At 39.5% G+C, this 13,253-nt stretch overlaps 1 protein-coding gene across 8 annotated transcripts in view; it reads right to left on the bottom strand.

Annotated features, from left to right (window-relative positions):
* Positions 1 to 13,253, bottom strand: part of TCF20 (transcription factor 20) — a 130,839-nt gene that overhangs the window by 8,873 nt on the left and 108,713 nt on the right. For all 8 annotated transcript variants that reach the window (XM_069002462.1, XM_069002497.1, XM_069002515.1 and 5 more), the window contains one exon: positions 5,607 to 5,700. In XM_069002462.1, the coding sequence (XP_068858563.1) occupies positions 5,607 to 5,700 (94 nt within the window). The remainder of the gene's footprint in view (positions 1 to 5,606; positions 5,701 to 13,253) is intronic.

The following is a 13,253-nucleotide window of genomic DNA, read 5'->3' as shown; positions in this document are numbered from 1 at the left end:
TTCAGTGAGGTGCTTATGACCCTCTGCCTGCTCCAACATACCCCCAGAGCTTGCAAGTAGAGAAGTGCAGTGGTAACTAAGATGTGCTAATTTAAAACGCTCTTAAGTATGTAGCATAACCAGTGCTACCTGCTGTTTCAATCTGCTGGAAGAGTTTAGCAGACAGCAGGAGACTGGAACTAAAGCTTGAGGGAAAAGCTTTCTAGATACCCAAGCTTTGGCAGAGCATCCCTGTGCTATGGAATGCTTATGTTTCAACATGAATGCCTCTGGCCTGAATCAAAGGGAAACAGCATGCAATAGGATAAGTTACTTGAGAGATTTTAGCAAAGGGGAGTAAAACCCTTAATCCTGCCACAGATAATTTCAAATGCAGCATTAGCAAATCACAGGAAATAAATAAAATGTCTTCTCATTATAAGGGCAGGAATTGTACATTTAGACTACAGCATGAATTATCACTGCATAATATAGCAATCATCAAAAATATACAGAGCAATCATCAAAAACATACACAGTATGTTAGAACAGGATGGAGTTTTCTTCTTTCTTGGAAACCCAACATTGGTAACGAATGCAGTTCTTTAGCTAGTACATCAGAAAGGAAGATTGTACAAGGATCAGGAAGAAGTGCCAGAAACCTTGTACCCCATGCCTGATCCGTGTATGGAGCTTGGTTTCTTACTACGGTCAGCATTTTTGTTGCAAATACTAATAGCAGATGCAATTAATAGCAATTTTTTTCATTTCTGTTAAAAGACTACTATGAAAAATGTCATCAGCACACTGTAGAAAATCAGCTGAATACCAATAAGGCAGAAATTGTTCATCATTACAAAGCTGGCCTGGATTTTCGTTAGCAGTTCCAAGTATTTTATATAACAGATTACGATTTGTCATGAAGTCAGCAGACACAGAGCTATGATCAGCTCATTGTGGCAGAAAGGGAAAAGAATTGAGACTTGTCCTTGTTTCCACAGATTTTTCTCCATAAAGTAGTCAGGGAAAACCTAAAACACTTTTAATAGAAGCAATTATTCTTCTGTAAGCTTCATACTTTTGTCTCACCCTCTGTGTTCTGCCTGTTACTCATCTTTAATGACACTCGTGAAGACACAGGATTTCTGCTCTCTGAAAATTCATTTTATTTTGCTGTTAATCTTTTCCTAATTTACAGTCAAAAATCTTCTGTAAGTGGAACTGCCTGCAATATATGTTGTAGGGACAAGTGTGCTGCAACCATCAGGATCTGACTCCAGGTGGGGAAGAACAAGCGGAGGGAGAGGATATAAAATTTCAGAAAACAAAGATCCTGTTTCCATGGAGACATCCCTAGGACTAAGTTATCTTGAGACATCAGAGGCTCTTCATAAATTTGGACAGACGAAAGCCAAATACAGACAATGTTAACCACAGTCACTTCCATACAAAAATTACTTAAGTGGCACTACTGATGGCGATTTTTATGTAAATGGGTAAGAAATGGTCAGCTCTCTTGCACCCTATATTGCCAAAGATTATTTTCTATGAAAAGAGATTAAAAGACAGGCTGAATTAGGCTATATAAAAGCATCCATATGTACAAACTGGCAACTTGTGAAGCCACGTGCCTTGCACAGCACTCAATTAGCAACAGCGGGGCAAAGCCTAGCTCCTCGCCAGGGTGGGATTGGACACCGCCCATCAGCGCAGAAGCCAGAGCCCAGGTCAGACCCCAGGGCTGCCTTCAGTGCTGCAAGGAACTGAAGCTATCTGACATATTCCAGCCTCCAGTCCTTTCCCAAAAACATTCTGCCTTTCACATGAGGCACAGTAATGGACAGGGGATTGGCTTCTAATCCAAACAGATGCAAAGGCAGAAATCTTCAGCTCACACTGCAACTGCTTCGGAATACAACATGGGTACTTCATCTCAACTAAGGCATGGTCACTACCAGGAATTCAGATAAACACCAAGTGTGTGTGACTCAATATACCCTAAAAAACACTCTAGCAAGTGTTTTCTGTTTGGCTTTATTTTGTTTAGATACAAAACCAGTCATACATATTCCAAAAGCCTGAAAGCCATTGTAAATGTTAACACAAACTTCTGAGGATTCAGAACAGATCTGTGACAGATTCTAAATAAAGCAAGGTGGCACCATCGTTCAAAGCAGGATGGTTGACTTCAAAATGGAACTACCACTGAGCTCAAGGAAGCTGAGAAGCACCTGTACAGTTTCACTACAGAAAGACACTAGAACTGCAAAACCAATAAAAAGGGTTTATAGGCAGACAGCAGGCTGAGCAAAGAGAAAATAATGTTGATTTGTTTCTCAAGGAAGCCTACGCTTTCTGCCTGGGCATAAATGAAAATCAGGTCTTATGCCACATAGCTTGCTTATTTCTTTTACACAGATTTATTGGAAGAGTGTCTATAGATTAAGACAGCTTGATTACACCCAGAGATAAAACCAACTGCAAACAAGGTCTTTTACTGTCACACCATCAGGCTGAAATTTTGAATGCCGAGAATCTACTTCAAGCTGGGGCTCTTTTATTTGTTTTGGTTGAAAACTTCAGCTAAAGCAGCCCAACGATTTCCTTAAAACTCTTTCTTGGAAAAAAGTTATTCTGCCCATGTTAAACATCCCAGGAATTTTTCTCTGAAAAGCTCTACAATATCCTGATTTTCAGTAGGACCGGGATTTTAGCTAAGGCACGCCCTTGCCAGCTACCACAAAACCTGCAAATATAACTCCTTGAAAGATGATATGGGGATTTTCATGTGCACATCCTCAGAAGAGGCTTCTTAGATTTTAGGAGCTAGGTACTTTTAAAAATTCCACCAAATATACTTCTGCTTGGGGGTGAGCAGGCCTTTCCTGTAAATGAACCTCTGCCCTCAGATTCAGGCACCAGACCCAAAAGCAGTGAAGCTGTCAGGGGACCTTTCTAAGGCTCAAGCAACCCAAAAGAAGAAAGGGACCATTTCAAAACTGCAAAATGGGAAGCACTAGTCCAGCAGGCAGAAGTGAAAACAATACTGAGAAAGGCAAGCAAGATAAAGAAAGAATGGAGGCTAGCAGGAGGGAGACCAGTGCTACTCAAAGTCAGGAGCAGGGAATTAAGGATGAGTGCCAGCAGGAGGCTAAGACTAAGAACTGATTGGAATAAGGCATAGAAAGGTGAAACAAAGAATATAAAGGACAACATGAGAGAACAAATCAGGACTAGCAGGGTGAGGTGTGACAAGGAGCAAGAAAGGAGAAGAGGAGGTGAAGTAAGAGCAGAGAGGAAGAAGCCAGAGTGAGAGCTATAAAACTGGACAAAGGAAAAGTCAGAAAGAGCTAGGAGGAATTAGCTTTTACAAAGAGACTGGAATAAGAAATTGTAAAGAGAAGCCCGAGACCAACTAGATAAAAGGCCTGTGACTGGTATGAGAAGCCAGAGTGGAGAACATATCAGACAGATGAAGAAACAGATAGGAAAATGTATTAAAAAAAACCCCAATGAAGTCTTTTGTTCTCACTAAACCATACTCTTCCTGGAGTGAAACCAGAGACTCACCAGTCTTACCAACTCCTCTGCTATTTTTTAAATATGTTTGTGAAACTCACAGTCCAAGTATCCCATCTCCATGCAGCTCTTGCAATTTATTACTGCTGTATTACTCAAAGGAGGGAAATTAGCTTGGAATTGTGCACTCCGACAGATGGCCACATGACAACGTGATGTCTCATAACAAAATTAAAAGAAAATGAAGTAAGCATAGCCTTGGAACTTGAACACAAAAAGCTACTCTAAAAAAACTCACAGGTTGCAAAGTCAAGACAAAAGTGAAAAAAAGCCAAATTTAATCTAGCCCAGTTCTACATATTATACAGTAGACATATCATGTCTAAAATGGACTAAATAGTATGATTATATCCTCTTTTTTGTACATGGTGCTGCCTCTTCCATGCATGACACAGAACTGCTCTTGGGAATCAGTCATGATTGTTCAGTATATTTCTCATTTTGGAGGATCCTAGATTTGCTGAAGTGGAGTAGAGTTACTATATCTGAAGAAAAAGGATAGTATCTGAATTTTTATATATGTATTTAGAGCCCAGAAAATGCTACATACTGCATCTAGTAAAACAAGAATTTAAATTAAGCCCCCAAACTCTTGGGAACATTCACTATAATTTATTTTGGGTTTTTTATGGTATTGAAAAAGGCAGGTCACAAACCAGAAACAAATACATACTAAACACAAGATGAATAAGAATCTGATTGATGATTGCACATCTCAAACACACTGCACAGAACCAAGTTTATTAATGTTCTTGAAACTTGCCGGCATAACAGAAATGAACATCATAGAAAATTTCCCAGTTCTACTTTCAGAACCGAGAAGGAATCATTTGCAGTAAGTATGACACAAATCCAGCAAGGACAACACATGTTCATGAATGAGTACCCTTCCATCCTACAGGCTGAGGTAGGGCCTTATGGAAAGAGATACCAGCCTTTAATTAGGTAATTATTATCTTATAAGATACATTCATAAAAGACCAAAATTACACTTACATGGACACCCTTACTTCTGGTATTCTTTTGAGTATGTGATTTTTGCAACCTGAATAATCTTTCTTTCATGTAAAGTCAAGGATTCCTGTTAGTAGTACTGTGGTACTAGTAGTATTCCACTGCAATATTCATTTAGTAAGAACATTCTTATCAGAATAAAATGCAGATCTCCAGCAGGGTGGGACTTCGCAAAGCAGTCATTCAGAAACGGGTATTCGTACTTCAAATACTCTAACATTTGGAAAATGGCAGAAAATGGGTGGTGAACAAGTGGGTTGCTGTGGAATAACAAACAGGAACCTTGCAATTATTTGCCAGGCAAGGGTTGTAATCTTGAATCCTTTCCTGCTTGTTATCAGATGAAGTTTTGTATGACACAAGAAGTGAGTTACAGGGAACTGGAATAGTGGGGTATTATTTACTTTGATGTTGGATTTTTTTTATCCAAGAATCAAGTTTATCTCCATGAAAAACTGTCACTATTGCACAAAACCCACCAAACTCACAAGCCCAGCTCATAGCTGGAAATAGTATCATCCAAACAATTAGCTTGTCTAACGATGAAAATTAGACCTACTCAAGAGACTGGCTGAACTGCTTCTTAGGAGGGAGAAGGATGGTTGTGCTGCAAGTGGTACTGATGATTCTACAAACACAAACACTTGAAATCATTGCTAGGACTACCCATAGGACTGTAACCCTGAAAGAAGAAACCTCTTTCTGCTTACTTACATCCTTTTAGCAAAGGCTTTCTATTTTTGGCAAGAAAAGAATGATCAGTTCTCACACTGCAGCCAAATTTCAGTCACTGAGCTACATTCCCCCAAACCAGGCTTCTTCTGCCCTTTCAGGCAGATTCCTTTTCATTACAAGCTCCATCTTGTCCCAGGGTGTTACTGTACTGTTCATCGCATGCCGTTTCTCACCATTTGTATTACTTTACCCTCACAGTAAGAGAAAACCTGAGAGGGAGTACTTTGTAAGGTGCCCCAGAATTACTGAGTGTCATGTGACTTGAGTAATTATGGAATACAGTTGTCATTTGTTCCTACCTGCATCGATGGCACATGGGTAATGGTATCGGAAGGAGCAGCCTTTGTTGTAGCAGCCTAAGGTGGCTCCTGGTTCCTGGCAATGGGAACATTTCTGGAAGAGAAACCAAGAATAGCAATGAAGATTGCAGTCATCTTTCTGAATACCTGTATTTTCCAGGGAATTTTATCAACCACATTCCAGCAAAATTTTTTGACAAATCATTTTAAATTCTGTCTTTCCACACCATACAAATAAAAGCCTTTCAAAAAGGTAGCAACATAAGCTCTTTCCAACTACAAACTTTTCAGCTGTGCTAACCAGGCAAGAGATACAAATGTTCAGTCATTCAGAAAGAACTTGAAACACTTCTTAAATCTGTTTTACTGGCCCATGTTTCAGTACCTGACAATGACATTGCTATTAAAATAGCAGGAAAAAGAGTGGTTTTGAATCTACAGCAGCTTTAAAAGGAAAATTAGCATGACAAATAACGATTTTGGAAGACACCACCATAAAAGTAATTTGGTTACGTCATTTTCATTATCACTAAGCAGTTGAGGCAGATCAAGGCCAAGTTGGATATTTTTTTGCAGGTGATCCAAAAATGTTTATTTGGAGCAGGAGAAGATGCCATCATGGGAAAACACCTCATCATCACAGAAATGGCACGTCAAAAAAAATGACTTGCAGTGCAACAAGGATGCTCATACAATTATTGTCAAAGTAGCTCAGACTCATCAGATGACTATGTTTGATTTTCATCCAATTAGCTCAACTAGTCAATTATGTATTTGACCATAATATCAGACAATTGTGAAAGCAGAAAGAAAGTCTCTCACCCATTTACTTCATCCTGAATGACTTAAGGAATGACCTAAGGAAGTAATTCTAGAGCACATCTCATTCAGACAGCCATTTTATTTCTTGAATGTATACACCAAGTGATTTTGGTTAACTAATCTAAGATTCTGATGAAAGCTGATTTCTGACAGGTTGACATTTTTCCCTTATAAAAAGATAGAGCCATACCTGGTAGACTTCACCAAATGATAAGAGATTGCTACTATTTAAAAACTAAAAAGTGAATTAACTACTGGCAGAAAACGAAGAGAGAACCTGTCATCATTTTTGAGTCATACTTAATAAACACAGGAATTTTGTTTATTCTGGTAAACACAACCAACACCACAATAAAGCCTTGTATAATTGGTACAATCCACCTTGAATTCAGGCTGTGAGAAGTTGCCTTTGGTCTCTGCCTGCACACAGAGATGATGACTGATCTAAAATCACTGCTGCTACTGGAAAAGCTGGTGTCAAACCACATGTGCTCTACTGCTGCTACCAGTGAGCTGCACCTGTACTGCACAGGAACAGCTGTGCTTAAGCCAGCAGCACACCTGGCACCGGACATGAGCACGGCTTTTCCTCCATACGGTGACGCTCGCTTGCCAGCATGGCCACATCCCCTGGAGCACGTCTTCAATCCCTGACCAGCACACGCGCTGCAGTGGAGATTTGCAGAACAGACGTGGCCAAAGCTAACAGCCACAGCAAAGTTCCTCACTCTGCATAGTAAACAGGGGGTTGATTACAGTATTTCCAAACCCACTGAGAATATATGACAGTTATTGCTCTTCCTACTATTCTGTGCTATGCAGAGATGACTATAGTTTGTATTTAAATGCCTGAATGAAGATGAAAGCAAAACTAGCTCCAGCCATAAACCAGGTGGCCCTCTTCAAATCAAAGCAGATGCAACTAACAGAAAAGCTTGTGAGACGTCAGTTCTCGTGACATCTACAACTGCAGTTTTGAATAACACCGTCTCTTTTTGGGTATGCCAAAGCATCCTGAGCCTGATCTTCAGTGCTTCCTAAATCATGTCTATCTTCTAAGCATGACAAACTACTGCAGTATTTATGATGCAAGGGAAGTGTCCCTGAGGTCTAGAAAGAGACACACAAGCAGCTTATTATTGCCTGTCAGAACATGAATGCAAGTTTCCAAAGATTAAAAAAAAGGCTAAACCAATACTGAAATGCGCACCAAAATGTATGGCCCACTAGCCAAACTGCAATGCAATTCACTCTCCCATGGGAGTAAAACCAAATTTCATCCACAGAAAATGTCTTTCCCTGGCTCTGAAGTCAACTCTAGAAGGATATTATGTACTGGCACTAGTCCCAGATTCACCTATGCCAAGTACTCACAAAGTGCAGCTTGAGGAGTTCTGAAATAGAGCTCTGTATCTGTGTACTTATTCTTGCTTTTAGATGTGGCTGACTGGGATTAATTATTCTAACAGGACAGAACCCAAATTGACTATTCTTTTTGAATGCAGATATGAATTTCTAGTCTTGTTCCTCAGAGGCATTCTGCCCTCCCCACTTTATCTCATCTTTTACATACATCACACTGTTGCAACAGAAGGTCACTCTCCCCTGGAACACTGTGTCCTGTGCAGAGCAGTCAATAAGAGCATAAGAACTACAGCAGCAGAGATTGAACTGCAGCTGTATAAAATATTTCTTACTAATAAAAAGGCATGTCTTAAAGGATTGTGCTGTATGATACAAGAGAAAACAAGACCCCTAGCAAAATTTTTGATACTTTTCCAAAAGTTAATTTATTTTGTGAACTTATTCTTTGCTGCATCTAGCATGGTTCATGTTGCTATTCTGAAACTCACAGCAGAAACATGACGGGCATTTTGACAAATTTTCAGCTGAGAATGGGGAAGGAATGCTTTAAAATCGTCTGTAGTTAGGAGTGATCAGACAGTAGAAGTGGGTAGTTAAGATGCCAGTACACGTGCATCAAGCCTTCATTGCCCCTCTTTTTCAGTCTGGCAGACCAACGAGATTTTACCAAGGTTACCTGTGCCACGCCCACAACAGCAATTCCCCAGTGGACGACTATGCCACTGACGGCTCAAGGCAGAGATCATCTGCTGCTGCTGGCTCCCCTGCTGCTGAACAAGTCTCCATTCTGGCAGATGCTTCTGCTTTTCACAAGCCACTGACAGTCTAATGGCCCCATTTCTTCTACCTCCAGGGACCCCCGACCATCTGCTTCTTTCAGGGGAGGCAGAGGGAACCACATACACAATAACCACTCTTTTCTTTCGAGTTCTTCCTTCTTGACACACCTGAGTGACTGAACAAAGCAGATGCCCTACTAAGCTGCCTGGTTCTAAAATCACTTACGAGTGTATCACCTTATCTTTGAAAGAGACTATCATCATGTAGTGCCAAATGGTTTCCAAATACATCCAGGTGTTTCCATGAACACAGAAAAAAAAAGTGCTAAAGAAATTTCTGGATGGTCTCAGTTTTCTTTTGCAAGAGATTGCTGCTGTGCCTTAAAAGGTAAAAAGATGCCCTGCTCGTGCTGATACTTTCTGTGGCTTTGGTTAGAACCCTTGTCTCACACATTTATGGTTCAAAACAAGAAGAAAATATGTACGCTACAACTAGAAAACATTCTAAAACCAAAATAAAATCACAGAACTTCATACAGGAAATGTGTGAATTCAGCATAATGACCACTAATTGTTTTCTCGGTCCACAAGCAAATTTTCACCCAAACTCCACCATCCTGCAGCCATTCGCCACCAGATGGTAGCAGCCTGCTTGTCACTTGTAAAGGAATTATAGCATTCTTAGCTAGGGAAACAGCACTCAAGCTCTCCTGGGAAGAGAAATTCCTTTTGCTCAGTAAGCAGCCTGCTTAACCTCCCCTGCTTGAAAGAGCTGAAGGCTGGTACTTGGAGTATGGTCCCAACGGGAGGTGCCAATGGATAGTAATCATTGCCAGGCATCCAATCAACTCTTGGCTTAAATTAAAAAAAAAAAAAAAAAAAAAAAAGAGGAAAAAAGAGACCACACAGCAAAGATTGATTCATAGGTCCTATCTCCACAATTCATCTCTGGCCACAAGGCACATACATCTCACTTAGAATAGGCTGGAGAGACTGAAAAGTGCCATTTAGAAGAGACACTCCATCCCGTGAACTAAATTATCAATAGCATTAAAGTCAGATACATTGTTTCTACCTCTCCACACTATTAGCAGCCTATTTCTTCCTTGCTGCAGCTCATCATTCTGTGTCTACCAAAATGAAGTTAACAGCCAACCTGGAAGTGTGAACATTTGGGGGACAGCTACCACAGCAGCAGCAGAACAGCTCTGATTCATTTAAAATGCTACGCCACCTACCAGCTATATTTTTTTTCTTTATGCTTGGCTTTTTTCCCCCTTGCAATCTGTATTCTTTCACTCTTTTGAGACCATACTGCTATATGTAATAAATAAGAGTATGTTTTTTGAGTACCTTTTTTTGCCTCCCTTAGATTTGTACCCAAATCAACCTAAGTGCTGTAACATAAAGATATCCTGAGCTATCTACCTTCCCCTTCTCCCAAACAAGCAGAAAGCTCTTAGCCTTGTGAAAACAAGGGCCCCAAGCTGCTCAAGTAAAGCATTCACCTGCTCACTTTGGCTCTGCACCGACAGAGATAATATCTTTGTCCCTAGACAAAGTACTTCTAATTACTGGAATCCTACAGTGGACACAGTTTGCTGGTGGGAGGATGGAAGCTGCCGACTAGCCCTTCCAACATATTCTGGACAGAAGCAGGAACAGTTGCTTAGAAGCAGAAATTAATTTCTTCTAACACTATTTTAAGGTGTTTTCAGATGACTCTTCCACTATCTTCCTTGCTGAACCACTACCAAACCAGGTTACACAAGCACATTCACAGCAGATGCAACCGTATTGTATTTTCTGCTGTCTATAACACAAAGCATCTTTTCTCGATGATTGGTTGCACCCCGTACTCAGACTTCTTGACTTCCTCTTGTCCAATGACCAGTTTTTCTTTTGCTTGTTTTCCTTCTTTTTCCTTTGCTTTGCTTTCTAGGCATCTCCTTGTTTTGCCCCTTCTTGCATACCAGTGTCAATAATGTATAAAAGGAGTGAAATGGAAAGCAACAACTGAAGCAAAGCAAGCAAAAAGTGAAATATATGTGGCAATAATTATACAGGTACAAGTCTTTGCTTTACATGTTATATGCATTTTTCACACTCTCTCCTTCTCCTGTTTAAATTATAAGCTTTTAGGAAAATAATTGCTTCTGTATAATTGCACTGCACAAATGCAGATGTGAGATAATGAGGACTTCAGAGTCAGCTGCAATATTAGGAAGGAGGGCCTTCTGACTATTTCTGATTAAACAGTTGGCAGGCTCGGCAGAGGCTTGGATTTAATATCCAGGCGAAAGGGCAACAGAAGCAGCAGGCAGTCACATTCTCTTTCCTGGAAAGTGGGATGTAGAGAGACAACTTATTCCAAAAAGCTACAAGAAAAAATAAACAAGTGTGTGTGTGTATATATATATATATATCCCTTATTTCTTTCTCCTGTAGCAAGCAGTATATGTGTGTGTGTACATATATACATATATATATGTATATACACACACGTATATACTGCTTGCTACAGGAGAAAGAAATAAGTGATTTTGGAAGACTGCTGCAAAAAGGGACCAAGATGGAAAAAGCAGGGTGGGAAGACATTTTTAAGAAACGTGAGAGGAAGAGTACTTCCACTCTGATGTGCAGATAATGGTTAATGAAAAAAATTGTTTATGTGACTGGGGCTAGAGATAACAACCAGTACTGAAGCATACAGAACTATTAGTTTACATTTCCTGACAAACAATTTTAAGTTACCAAAAAACCAGGCACAGAATATCAGTAAAATGAACCCCACAATTAAAAAGATAAAAATCTTTAAACTTGCATTATAAAAAGGCACCTCTTGCCAATGATGATACATTCCTGTAGCAAGAAAATCAAATAAATAATAAAAGATAATAGTCCTGAGTAAAACTGGACAGTTATCTTCAAGTCAAGAAACTAAGGACAAATTTAGATTCCAAGATTTCAGCAAACAGACAAATCAATGATCTGGAAGATGCTATACTAATAAAGCTGCATTAGGAAACATAGTGAAAAGTCAGAACTGCAGTGCTGCACAGGCTGCTGAAGCACAAAGGGAAGCTGCAGCTCAAAATGGATGGCATAGAAAAAAACCCACAAGAAATCCAAGAGCTGGAAAATGCCTCAAAAATGGAAAATCCTATTCAAGACATACGAAACTGATTAAACTAGAACAGAAGCACTTGAAATTAGGAGCAGAGCATTTTATTACCCTCAACTAGGAGGAAAAATAGAAAGCAACAAGAACAGAAGTAAATATTTAGTTTTAACAAAGAATGGTTTGCCAGCAATAATTTTAAGGTCCTATGCAGACACTTAAGCTATTCAACTGCACTTCTAGAGACTCTCGAAAAGGGGGGTGAACAATAAGATGTGAAAACTTGTTTAGTTTGTAAAATGATCCAGGGTAGCCAGATCTCAAACTGATAGTAAAAAGCTTCAAAACCATCTCACAACCATGGATAACTGTATGATAAAATGGGGATGAAAATTACTATTGTTAAGTACAAAGTGATAGATGTAGTGAAAATATTTTCACCTATGCACATACATGATGACAGATTCTAAATTAGCTTTTACTACTAATAGGAAGGAACTAGTAGTCATCCTAGACAGAAACATCATGCAGTCCCTGTCAACTGCAAAAAAAGGACAGACAAAACATATACAGTTATTAAGAAAATAAATCCATAATAAAACTCAAATCTTCATGATGTCTGTTACTCTTGCAGTAGCCTGGCATCTTACTATTATATGCAGTTCCAATGACCCTATTAAGAAAGGAAAAAATCAGGAAAAAAAAATGGACAGACCACAGAGACAACAAGGAATGTAAAGGACCTGTATATAAGAAAAGTCTAAGTATTTTGGAAAAGAGGGAACCAAAGGGGGATTATGACCTACAAAATCCAAAATGATGTGTGTATGGGAATGATTCTTAGCCATTTCCAAGAAGGAAGAGCAGGTTTAAATGTAACATAAACCTGCTTTTTTTCACTCAAGTAACTAAAAGTCATTGCCAAAGAATGCTGCACCAGCAAAAAGATAAGCAAGTTCAAAAACAGATTGGACAAGGACAGGTATGCCTCTGCCTGGTAAACACAGGGATACCAAAGCTACAACTCTAAAGCTGTGATTGCTGAAAGGAGGGAGAAAATATGCAACTATCATTCTGTACATGCCTAGTTTACTACAAATCTCTGAATATGTGCAGTAAAGTGGTAAATGCATGGCCATTGCTGGCGACAGGACACCACAACATAATGTACTTTTGCACCTGTCTGGAAAGTTAGTTCTTCTGAAGACCAAGAGATGTAATTGTGAAATTCCACAATGAACAACAAAACCCCCCCATGATTATCAAAAAGAATGCAGGCACCCACAAATTACTGTTTGGTTACAAGTTTTTAAGACTCTGCAGTCTTATTCTCCCTAACAGGAAGGTTGAGCTAAACTGTAACACTATATAAAAGATTGAAATTCAATCTAAGTGATAAATTCATGTTCTCTTCTCCTTACAAGCCTGTTTCATTCACTTGGTGGAGTGATCAAAGGCATAAATGTGCATGAATATGTGAGACTGGTGAAGAGCCAAGTAAGACCTGAAGGGGGATGAACCCTTCCCGCCTCTTCCACACAATGGAAGGAGAAAAAATCC

The sequence above is a fragment of the Aphelocoma coerulescens genome, chromosome 1A, assembly GCF_041296385.1.
Source record: "Aphelocoma coerulescens isolate FSJ_1873_10779 chromosome 1A, UR_Acoe_1.0, whole genome shotgun sequence".
Lineage (NCBI taxonomy): Eukaryota > Metazoa > Chordata > Aves > Passeriformes > Corvidae > Aphelocoma > Aphelocoma coerulescens.
This window is presented reverse-complemented; position numbering and strand designations above follow the sequence as displayed.